General features: G+C 36.8%; 2 protein-coding genes across 4 annotated transcripts in view; one reads left to right on the plus strand and one right to left on the minus strand.

Annotated features, from left to right (window-relative positions):
- The first annotated feature begins 2277 nt into the window (after positions 1-2277).
- On the plus strand, positions 2278-7789 carry Papst2 (adenosine 3'-phospho 5'-phosphosulfate transporter 2). Its single transcript, XM_028174716.2, has 6 exons — positions 2278-2583; positions 3092-3428; positions 4676-4902; positions 5936-6162; positions 6677-6858; positions 7509-7789. Exons 2-6 carry the CDS (start codon positions 3115-3117, stop codon positions 7684-7686), a joined length of 1128 nt encoding a protein of 375 aa, XP_028030517.2. The 5' UTR covers positions 2278-2583; positions 3092-3114; the 3' UTR covers positions 7687-7789.
- A 3433-nt stretch (positions 7790-11222) lies between these two features.
- The window catches only part of Src64B (Tyrosine-protein kinase Src64B), an 88994-nt gene continuing 87561 nt past the window's right edge, over positions 11223-12655 (minus strand). For all 3 annotated transcript variants that reach the window (XM_089731097.1, XM_028174750.2, XM_089731098.1), the window contains one exon: positions 11223-12372. In XM_089731097.1, the coding sequence (XP_089587223.1) occupies positions 11638-12372 (735 nt within the window). In that variant the 3' untranslated portion in view covers positions 11223-11637. The remainder of the gene's footprint in view (positions 12373-12655) is intronic.

The raw sequence follows: 12655 nt of genomic DNA on the forward strand, positions 1-12655 counted from the left end.
ACATTTTGGACATGGAAAACTTAATGCTTTCTTGTGGAAGCATATTAATATAACAATTTCACACAATTAATAGTATTTTTTGTAAATTAAAAAATATATGAAATTCAGTTTTTCTCTAAGACAACTCTTGTGGTCAAGGCACAAGAGAGCAACTACTCGTAATGCGGCAAATTGTAGAAAAGGCCAGAGAATTTAATATTAGCCTATATGTGTGCTTCGTGGATTTCCGAAAAGCTTTTGATACCGTCAAGTGGTGGAAGCTGCGGTTGGTACTGACGGAAATGGGTGTACCGCAACATCTTGTACACACCATCAGATGTCTGTACGAAGATGGCACGGCCGCTGTTCGTATTGATGGTATTGACTCCGAACGTTTCAGCACACAGGCAGGCGCTAGGCAGGGCTGCATACTATATCTTCTTTTATTTAATATATACACAGAGTATATAATGCGCATAGGTAGTTCTTGAAGATTGGGATAAAGGAATATCCGTTGTTGGTCGGAAAATATCAAACTTGAGATACGCCGATGATACTACCCTCTTGGCGTCAACCAGAGACGAAATCGAGGTGCTTCTTCGCCGGCTGGAGACCACAGCGTTGGATTTTGGACTTGCGATCAATCGTGATAAGACCAAAATGATGATCGTAGATTGTGCTAACATCAACCAACCGGAATTCCAACATATAGCGGGATGCGAGGTAGTTAATAGCTAGGTATGTATATCTAGGCTCCACTATCACCAACGGAGGCTGCGAAGATGAGATCCGAAAACGTTGCGCCGTGACAAGATCCTCAGTTGAGAGGCTAACAAAGGTTTGGAGAGACCGCAGAATAACCAAAAACACAAAAGTTCGGTTAATGAGATGCCTGGTCTTTCCAATCTTTCTGTATGGGGCTGAGACGTAGACGCTGAGGATGCAAGACCGTCGTAAGATTGACGCACTGGAAATGTGGTGTTGGAGACGTCTCCTCAGAATTCCGTGGACCGCGCACCGTACCAACATTTCGATCCTGAAAGAGCTCAACATCAAGGATAGACTATCGTCAACAGTCCAAATACGAATCCTCAAATTCTTCGGGCACATCACTCGTAATGAGGACTCCATTGAGTGGTTGGTGGTGCAAGGGAAAGTCGAGGGCAAAAGATCTCGCGGTCGATCTCCAACACGATGGACCAACCTTATAAAATCTTTGACTCACTCCAATATAAATGATTGCTCTCACTCTGCGAAACATCGTGCCACATGGCGTCGCATCGCGAGAGAATCGGTATCGCAGGATCCGACTGATGCATGACCACGACCACTCTGTCAAGAGTGTACGAATAGGAAGAAGAATAAGACAACTAAATTCAGCCTTATTAATATTTTAAGTAATTGGTTGTTGCAAACAGTATCTATCTAGAAATAGTTCTTAATGCTCAACATCCAATGATCCTCGTGGTAAATATGCCAAAGCTCTCGCGATAAAAATATACAAAAATGATATTAATCTTATGATTTCTTTTAAATTATATCAAACATACGAGAAAAACATTGTAAATGATTGAATACAAAATGTTTAGCTTTATGGACTAGGTTTCTTTGGCACATCCAACGAAGAATGAATGTCAAAATGCGTTACTTATGTACGTACGTGTTCTGTTACTTTGATGTTCACAGTTCATCACATATTTCAATAAAAATCATTATTAATATGTATTTTTCTTTCTCTCTCTCCATTCAATTCGATTCGATTTATTCTTTTTTTTTTCCTATTATTCTTATTATCAGTTACAGTTCGGTATAAGTTATCTATTATATATGAATGAACAAAAAAGTCTGCGGTGACTTTTTGGCGGAAACGCGAGAAGTGAAGTTGTGTGATTTGTTTAAGTTTTCTATTTGGTGTTTCTTCAGGTTTAAATGTGTAATAACGGTGGTTTATTAACTATTTATTATCTTAAAAAGTGCACAAATGTGGGAAAATGAAAGAAAGTCGCTAGACGTAACTTCTCGGGACCTCCGAAAAGTCCACTGAAAAAATTTCAGTAAATGACCACCATTTTACTGAGATTATATTTCATCCCATATCATCTCATTTCATCTCATCTCATCTCATGTCATTTCATTTTATTTCATCCCAGTTAATTAATGTCTCAAATTAATGATCTTTATTTCATTTCACTCCATATTATCATTTTTCATAAAAATAAGAATCTAAATAAATTAAAATAAGAAATAAGACATGACTTAAAGGTCTTAGTTGCCAGGTCATAAAATCCATAAAAAAAAGAAGTCTGCGGTGATGGCAGTGACCATAGATTATACTGACTGGCAGTGACCAGAAACTACAATTTACGTAAAAATGTTGAATTTAATTTATTTACAAATTTAAAAATTATGCCACTAAGCAACATGAATATTTAAAACATATCTGCCTAGAAATAGATTAACAGTGAGTTAAGTTAATTACAAAAAAAAGGTATAAAAATAGGTATTTTATGTCCAAAAATAAATAAATTTTCTGTTTTTGATTAAATCCTGAAGGAAAACGAAAAATTAAATAAAGTGATATATATGGTTTTTAACCATTAAAAAGTGAGTAAAATTTTTTATTCCAGAGTTATAGCTTAAATTCATAAGGTATTTAGAGTAAACATTAAAAAATGTCCTATTTGACGTCAAATAAGACTTCGATGATTTATACATACACATACAAAAAATATTTTTAGAGAAGAAATTATACTAAAAAATAACTGAATTAAAATTTACTAATGAGATCTTTTACCACTTTTTATTATATTGCATATTGGATATCTTGGAAATCCTTGAGGTTAAAATCTCAATTGCATTAAGTAGTGACTGTCCCATCCTTCAAACTGGAACGAATAACTAGTTTACAAATAGTCAAGACAGTGGTACCTAACAACGGGCTCACAATATGCCATAAGCTTTCTCAGTCGACAGAGGAAAGTTTCAGTTGCAATTCTTAAGGTTAACTGCATTACTATATATTGCCCTACATAAATAGTTCACAAACTTCTAAATTCATAACTCTCATCCAATTGAATATCATAGATTATAAAATTAAAATTTTTTGTTCCAGGAAACAAACATAAGTGATGTGTAATGGAAACATCATCAGATAAAATGAATTCTGTGAAGGAAACCTTCATAAGGATAGATGATGAGAACAGCAGAACATCAAAAACAGAAATAAATATATTATGCTTTGACATAACAAATTACAGTCAATTAACTCAGTTCCTGTGTTGTTCGATATTCGTTTTTATATTCTATTTAGCTTACGGATACTTCTTGGAATTAATATTTGCAAAACCGGAAGTGAAGCCAGTCAGTTTGTATGTAACCTTAGTGCAATTTATGATTACTATGTTATTGAGTTACGGAGAATCATGGATAAGAAATCCTATCAAAAGGAAGTGAGTGGGTTTAATTAGTTTTCGTTATCACTAGTCTTATCGAGATTGATAAGATTGTTTGTAAATATAGTGAAGTGTGCTGAACTAAACAAAAAAATACTTGTGTTCAAAGATTTTCATAAATTAGTAGTTTAATTCAGTCACACTTTTAACACTAGCAGAAGTTAACCTGTACAGCCACATCATCATCATTCGCTTGCCTCTTTCAGTCACCTTGGGTCGACGCAACATGTTTTCTCCTTCCATACTCCTTTATCATATACCATTTTTTTTTTTTTTTTTTTTTTTTTTCCTACCTAAGCTGAGAGCCTTGAGAGGCTATGTCAGCGTAACCCTAACTTTAGTAGGTGAGCTCACGGGGCTCAAACCTGACGATGTTGCTAACACGAACCCTAGCAAGAGTCGTGCTTCGCAGAATCTACCACCGGATCGGAAACGCGACCCACTGAGAAGATCCGGCGAGAAACTCAGTGGGCTGTGTCTGAGAGTTAATTTACTCGTCGAGCCCTTCGTCGCAAGCGACGGGTTCGACGAGAACGGTGACCGGTGCTTGAAGTACCTAGAAGCACCGTTAGTGGATCGGGCGGATCCGAGATGACGTGTTTTGGGCGACGTCGACTGCTTTCCATTCTGTCCGCAGGATCGGGAATGTAGTTACCGGCGGCCACGATGAGAGGGTTCTCGTGTCGTGCCGCTTTATCGAAGTGGCGCATGGACGCCGACTGCAGATACTTACTGATGGACTCTAAGTCCAGGTCGTCATGGAGGTCGACGTTCCTGACGAACCACGGGGCTCCGACGGCTATCCTGCAAAAACGGGATTGAATAATTTGGAATGATTTCAAGTGTATGCGGGCCGCGTGAGCGAACACTACACTTGCATAGGTCATGACGGGGCGTATGCAAGTTTTGTAGAGTGTCACCTTATTTCTAAGGGACATTTTACTTCGCCTACATATCATCGGGTAGAGACGTCCTAGAATGAAGGCGGCACGATCGCGTACCGTCTTGATGTGGGGGCGGAATGTCATCCTACTGTCGAGGGTGACGCCTAAATATTTGACCTTCGGGGCCCACGGTATGGGCTGGTCGAACATCGTGATCGGGCGAATATACCATTTCTTCGCTCACTCCCCTCTTATACATATCGTCTATCCTCTAAAGCCTTCCACATTATTACATAAAGCAACATGAGAATGAAATCGTAATAGCCACATGTAAAAAAAATTGATGGTCTTTAATTTCAGAGTTCCACTAAAAACGTATGCAGTTTTAGCTGCATTGACATTAGGGACAATGTCATTTTCGAATTTAGCTTTAAGTTATTTGAACTATCCAACTCAGTTGATATTCAAGAGCTGTAAACTTATACCAGTTATGATTGGTAGTATTATCATAATGAGGAAACGTTATTCGTTTTTGGATTATGTCGCGGCAATTGTTATGTGTGTAGGACTGACTATGTTTACTCTGGGTAAGTGTTTTATTGTAAGTAGCAATGGACATGTAATTTTTGTTGTTAATTACAGTACCTCTAGTTTCTAATTTTGAGTGCTAGTGATTATAAGTGAAATAATCATAATGACATATTCGTGAACACAAATGTGTTAGCGGTAGGCAGCGGCTTGGCTCTGCCCCTGACATTGCTGAAGTCCATGGGCGACGGTAACCACTCCCCATCAGGTGGGCCGTATGCAAGTCTGCCTACAAGGGCAATAAAAAAATAAAAACAATGTGTAAATTAACGTTTTAGACAGCTTGAGAAACTCATGATACACCTGACACTAAAATAATGTATAATAACTTTACCACTCTGTAAGCCGGAATGTATACTGCTTTGTGGTACAAATAGGCAGGATAGTGGTGCCGTATTCACAATATGTCTGACCGTATGTAAACATTTTAATCATTGTTACTGAACTGTCACCACTCAGCTTATTCAGAAGTAGGCAGTGGCTTGGCTGTGCTTTTGGCATTGCTTGATGTCCATGAGTGACAGTGACTACTCAGCTTTAAGTAACTTGTGAAGTTCTGATAAGTTCTCAACCCTGTACTTTCATGAAATTTCGAATATATACATACATAAAAACAAAACTTGTTTGTTTTATATTGTTGTTTGTTTATATTTTCATTGGTCAACTTTTCTTTGTTTACGTTTGTAATTTTTTGTTACGTAAACAAATTACCAACAGAATGCAAACTAAGCAAAAGATACTAGAGTGGTGTCGCCGACCGCTGGTGTGGTCGGACTGCAAAACGTTTTTTTTTTTTTTAATGCTCTTGTAGGGTGACGAGCATGTGGCCCACCTTCCACTGAATGGTTACTGTCGCCCATGGACTTCAGCAATGCCAGGGGCCGAGCCAAGCCGCTGCCTACCGCTTAATACTCTCCACAAGCCTTGTTTGAAGACGTTTTTTGAAGAAAAAAAGAAATTTTTGCCTTAAAAATTGCCGTAAATATTTTTCTTACATAAAATGATAATAATAAATATCAATCAAATTTTCAGCTGACTCCAGCACATCACCGAATTTCGATTTGATTGGCGTTCTAGTTATATCCTTAGCATTACTATGCGACGCAATAATCGGGAACGTACAAGAGAAAGCAATGAAACAGTACCAAGGTTCAAATAACGAAGTTGTTTTCTATTCATATGCGATTGCATGTGTTTACCTCGTGTGTATTACTGGATTCAGTGGTATACTAGTTGACGGATTTGCTTATTGTGCTGAGGTATGTATGTGCTTTGAATATGAATTTTGGATATTTATTATTTTGGACCGGGCCGAAGCGTTAATATAAGCTTCTTGTCCTTCATCTAGTGGTGGTAGGGTGTATTAGTGGTACTCAGAGGCTGCTACCACCATTCTGCCTATTTCTGCGATGAACCACTCATTTATGACGGTTGGATGGGTGGGAAATCTGTTGTACAACACGGTAGAGAATTGGTTCTCTTGTGTTTATTTAAGTGGTGTGTATACTTTGGTAACCACATAACAGTAGATGGGATAACATAGACATAATCCACTAAGCTTCTAACCGGTTTTTCTCAGTGAGTCGTAATTCCAATCAGATGGTAGATTCTGCGAAGCACTACTCTGGCTAGGGCTAGTGTTAGCAAGTTCTTTCAGGTCGAGTCCGTGAGCTCACCTACCCGGCCCTCCCTTAGTCTACCAGCAAATAGGTAGGGAAAATAAAATTATACGGGATTCCTTTGCAAATATAATGATTGGGATTTCATTTCTAGACACCAGTTGAAATGTATAGGAACATATTTTTTCTAAGTCTGAGCGGCTATATGGGTCTGCAAGCGGTGTTGACCCTGGTGAGGATATGCGGTGCGACGGTAGCCGTTACCGTCACCACGATGAGGAAAGCTCTGTCCATAATCATATCGTTCTTGTTGTTCAGCAAGCCTTTTGTCTTCCAGTGAGTATAATTGAGTATATTGTTAGGTTAAGTTTTTTTTTTAAGTCTAATTTTGACGTTTTTTTTTTATCGCTTTTGAAGGTAGTCTGGCTTTTGGCTCACACAGACAACGTCTAATTTCAGATTCGCTTCACATTTAAGGCAATCTGCATTAATTTTTGTTCTTTTTATTTTTCTCACATAACCTTTTTTAAATATAATAAAAGTGAAGAACAGTGTTGTCTGGTTGGATCTTTTAGCTGTGTAGGCACCAGCCATATTTTCCCGTAAGTGTCGTGAAAGGTGATTAATTTCTCAGCGTAGTATATTGCAATCACCAATTGGCTAATATACTAGTGGTAAGGGCGTATTGTAGACACCACCGTTCTGCCTATTTCTGCCGCGAACGGCTAAAACTTTACATCAGTTGGGCCGTGCACTCGTTCGTCCATGTAATTTTGGAAAGTATAAGACAAAGGGAAGATCTTCCACAAGTGATATTGGTCGATAGATCGACGGCGACGGTCTGAAATTTCGGAACTTTTATATATGCAAACTTATCTTGAAAATGTCGTAAGCGGGATTCAAGCATCTGACAAATATCTTGTGTTCTGTGATGGCTGGTGGATCGTGACCGCCACATAATGTAATAAAAACTTTGTATTTCTCAGGTACGTTTGGTCGGGATCTTTGGTGGTTTTAGCCATTTACATAAATCACTACAGTAAAAAGCATCCTCACTACGTACCGGCCTCACTGTCTAGTTGCTGGCAACAAATAAGGAACTATTACGATTCAGAATACAGATATCTTAAGATGAAAACTAAAATGTACACTGATACGGTGTAAAAATGTATTTTTTTTTTATCGAAAATATAATTTATCTGTGCGAAGGCGTACTGATGACGTCACACAGTTTTAAAACAATAAAAAAAGTTATCTATTCTCTAAACATTTTTTTAATCATCTGTAACAACTTATCAGTGACACATCCCGGCTGTCATATGTCGCAAATAATGTATTTTTGTATTTCTAGTATTCTATATTCGACCTTAATCACTGATACCACAAGACTTACAATTCCTTTTAATGTATTGGATTTGAGATTTTTCATCTGAAATTGTAAGTTTAAGAAAATAAAAGGACTGTTTTGGACATTTCTATGCAGTTGGCACAGCGCCCCTAGCTGCAAACGTAGGCAAACGTTCCAACTCCATACAAATTCGAGTTAACTCTTGCGCTATAGAGAACGTTAAAAAATTTGCACTAAGCGACACATTGTTCCCGATGCGTGTGGCGCTCCACGTGACGAGTTGCGGATGCAAAGAGAAGGATCCTGTAGGGTTCTTCATTACGCTATTAAGGCCCGCCTTGCCAATAGACATTTTCTTCGGAAACCAGTTTTCCCTCCCTTTTTACTGGTGGTAGGACCTCTGTGAGTCCGCACGGGTAGGTACCATCACCCTGCCTATTTCTGCCGTGAAGCAGTAATACGTTTCGGTTTGAAGGGCGGGGCAGCCGTTGTAACTATACTGAGACCTTAGAACTTATATCTCAAGGTGGGTGACGCATTTACGTCGTAGATGTCTATGGGCTCCGGTAACCACTTAACACTAGGTGGGCTGTGAGCTCGTCCAACCATCTAAGCAATAAAAAAATATATAATATATAAAAATTATATGTTCGACGTTCACTTACAAAATATATACGAAGCGATACAGGCTGATAGTTTTTAATTTATAAATGTTTATAAAAGTTTCCATTTCACAGTCGAATGTAATTAGACTAAAATGTAACTTTGAAAGGAAAACATATTATAATATATAGTATTATATGTATATATGTAGTATTATAGGTGTATTACATTATTTTGTACTTTTATTTATTGATCTGTAATAATGTAAATATGTGAAAGTCAATAAACAATTATTATTTTTTATTACTAGATATCTTGCTCATATTATTCTATAAAGGACCTGAAATATGATCACTTCTTTTCCTCATATTGATACTAGAAAGGAATTTCCGAATATTAAATATGTCCAGTTTTTATGGTGTTGTGTAAAACAAATACCAATGTTGCCACAACGCAAAATTATATCTTAAAATCAAAAGAGCAATACCATATCTCCAACACGCTGTAGTGATAAAATAAAATAAAAAAGTTTTTATTTTTTTTAATATAAATGACATTTATTTCATTGTATGTACAAAATCTTAATATCTAAACGGTACTTCTTACAAAAGTGTCCAACGTCTCTGAATAATTATTGGAATGTTTAAGACACTATTTTTCTTTCGTTTTTTTACGTTGTTTTTTTTTATACAAGATCACTTAAAGCATTTTAACATGAAACTGTGACGAAACAATATCTAATTAATTGTATGTATTACGACTTGGTCACAACGTGGCCTGGTTGGTCAGTATACAAACAATTAAGGGCTATATAGGTTAGAAATTAAATAAGTTTCGTTTTTTTTTTTAATCTACAGCTATTTTCGTTCTTAATGTACAAATAATTCTTTGGTATATAGTCCTAAAGCTATATTTATTTGTCTTTTACGTGTTATTGGGACTCCTTTGTTTTTAAATTAAAACAAAAGTGAGCATCTTCGACGGTACATTTGAATATTTGGAATTGGCATTATTGATTTTGCTAACATTTGAAAAAATACTAATAATCTTTTTTTTTTCCATTTTACGTTATAATTGTGTGGGTAGTTAAATAACCATTTAACTTTACACTACGGTCGCAAAAACTGCGACGAAATAAATACGTCAAAAACAAAAATCTAATTTCGTTAGGAAAATATAAATTAATTGAACTTAGTAATCTCATCCGTCGTAACTTTAGATAGTAAAAGGGTTTCTCTGATTAAAAAAGAAAAGAATGCGAATTAAAAAAATAGAGATTTCGCGTGATCATTGCAGTTCTATGTTTTTTTCTATTTGTTTAAATTTGTGCCTTTCTAAGTCGTACTATTTTTAAACACATGGAGCCATTTAAAGGGTTGGATTCAGTCGGTAAATAAATATAAAATTGGACGCAATCGATTACAATCATTGAATCGTGTGAAATGAATATTTAGTGAGTAAAAAAAAGGTTTAATTTATTCAACATTTATAACAGAAAAATTATAGTAAATCAAATAAATTTGGACACGGCGTCTGTATATATTAACTGTATAAATAAACCAAAAAATAAACATTAAATGTAAACTTTTTACGAAGGCTTATTATAAAACAATAAAATATAATATATTTTTTATCGAACCTCTAAACGAATTTAATGTGATTCGCTGGCTTATAGCTGATGTTATAACGATAAACTGTGGCTGTTTTTATTTCAGAAAAATAATTAGATTTCCCCGCAAAAATAATAAGCCAATGAAATTGTAAATAAATCCGATTTATATTTATATAAACGCCAGAAAAAAGGAGCAACGACAAGGACACGAGTTTTTTGTTTATTGAAATGATTCTTGATGTCATTTTGTATTTTATAAATATATATATATATATATATAGTCAAAATAATGTTTTTGTTTATAAATGTCAAAAAACAAGAGATATTTCGGGTGTATACTAAATTAAATGTTTTAACTCGAGTCAGGTTGGAACTTCGATCGTCGGCTTGAGATCTGTACGGGGGTCGGACCTTACGCGAAGAATATCACAAATATATCTTTAGAATATGATTTCGTATTTTGTTTCTCGAAATTCGAATTTTATAGTGACGCAAATTAATATCTTACTAGTGCTAAAGCTACATAATTAACATAGTGACCGACATACTATATAAATACTTATAAAGTAGAATGTAGTCATTGTATGCATGTTTTTTCGTCTGATATTTATAGGGGTAATTAGAATTTGCAAATCAGCACAACACCCTTAAATTCACTGTGACGTAAATCATTTTCATTTTGATTTTGATATACTTCTTTTTTTTTGAATTTTCAAACATCAATTCTCTAATCTAAATCTACAAATATTTTACAACATAAAAATAATTAACAATAAATAAATAAAAGTGAATTTAAGGGTTAATAAAAATCTCATGGTGATGTCGATAGTTTTTAAGATTTATAAAAATTTCAAAATGGTGTTTTTAATAGGGCTGTGCTTGAGAAGTTTAAAGTTCGCTTAGGTTCGTTTTTGTAAAATAACGTAGTTATATTTCACGTCAATTTACATTTTTATAGTTATTTCAGGGAAAGAAATTATAATATATTATTATTATACGAACGTGTTTTGGTACAAAACGATGCGAGTCGATTCGGCTTAGGCTAAATATCTTATCAAATTTCTCAACGAACCCATTAATGGGAGTGAAAGCCACCGGCCAAGCTCACACATACCTGTATTGTTATATAAATATTGCATCAGAGTATAAAAATTACTAAACGTCTCTCGAGTCGATGATGCGTCGAGTGCGAATCGCAACACTATTCAATCGATTTATAAAACAGCAGCATTATTTATTACAACAACGAACATCAATGAACTAAATTATTGTTTTAGGCGTCGATGTGGGTACATGATGGCTTACCGAGAGTGCACTGTGAACGCCGCCAACCACTTTGAGAAGTGAGGCCAGAGTCTCAATCGCATTTTAGTAACCGTTATACAACCATAGCTCGTCACGTCCTACCACCGCTATTAAAATCATTGTAAGAAGCATTCGCTTAATCGATTCGCGTATCGATATTGATCGTACTAACGCGTATTTAAATCGATACACACCTACCCTCGTAATGTCAGAGAACGAACGTCCTATACGTCACTATATCACAGCATCAATCGTGTACCTCCTTGTACGGCATCTCGCTGGTCACCGTGAACGATTCGAAGTAATGATTGAGGAACTCGAAGGTGGGCCGCTTCTCCGGCACCGCGTCCCAGCACTGCAGCATCAGCCCGTATATGGCGTCCGGCAGGTACACGTCTATCGGCTTCGGCATCCGGTAGCCGATCTCGATTTTGTCGATGACGTCTTTGCCGTGCAATCCCGGGTACGGAATCTTCCCGTATGTGAAAAGCTCCATTAAGAGAATGCCGTACGACCAGACATCACTTTTGATGGAGAACTTCCCGTATATTATAGCTTCGGGGGCTGTCCATTTGACTGGGAACCTAGAGCCTTGCTTGGGGCAGTATTCGTTGTCTTCTATCACCCTGGCGAGACCGAAGTCGCATATTTTGGCGGTATTGTTCTCCCCGATGAGCACATTCCGAGCGGCCAGGTCTCTGTGAATCAGCATTTTCGATTCGAGATACTCCATACCGGAGGCGACCTGGGCCGCTATGTAAACTAGGTCCTCGAACTGAAGGAACTTCCCTTCGCCGTTCCTCAAGAACTCCAGTAAGGAGCCGCGGCTCATGTACTCCTGGACGATGTAGACCGGCTCCTGCTGCGAGCAGACGGCGTACAGGGCGACCAGCTTGTTGTGCCGGAATTTCTTCATGATCGCCGCCTCTTGCAGGAAGGCCTGAGTCGACATTGTGCCCTCGCGAAGAGTCTTCACGGCGACCTGCAACATTTTAATATACAAATGAATTGCTGTTCGTTAGTCTCGCTAAAACTCGAGAGCTGCTGGACCGATTTGGCTAATTTTAGTCTTGAATTATTTGTCGAAGTCCAAAAAAGGTTTAAAAGGTAGATAAACATGAAAATTCTCGGAATTAAATAAAGTTTAGGTATTTTATTTATCGATTGAGGCACTACGAAGTCTGCCGGGTCAGCTAGTTTTAATATAAAAACTTGACATATATTGCAGTTTGAAACGTATGAGTCTAGAGGTAGACTTTTTTTTT

This window comes from Bombyx mandarina, chromosome 11 (assembly GCF_030267445.1).
Source record: "Bombyx mandarina strain Sakado chromosome 11, ASM3026744v2".
Lineage (NCBI taxonomy): Eukaryota > Metazoa > Arthropoda > Insecta > Lepidoptera > Bombycidae > Bombyx > Bombyx mandarina.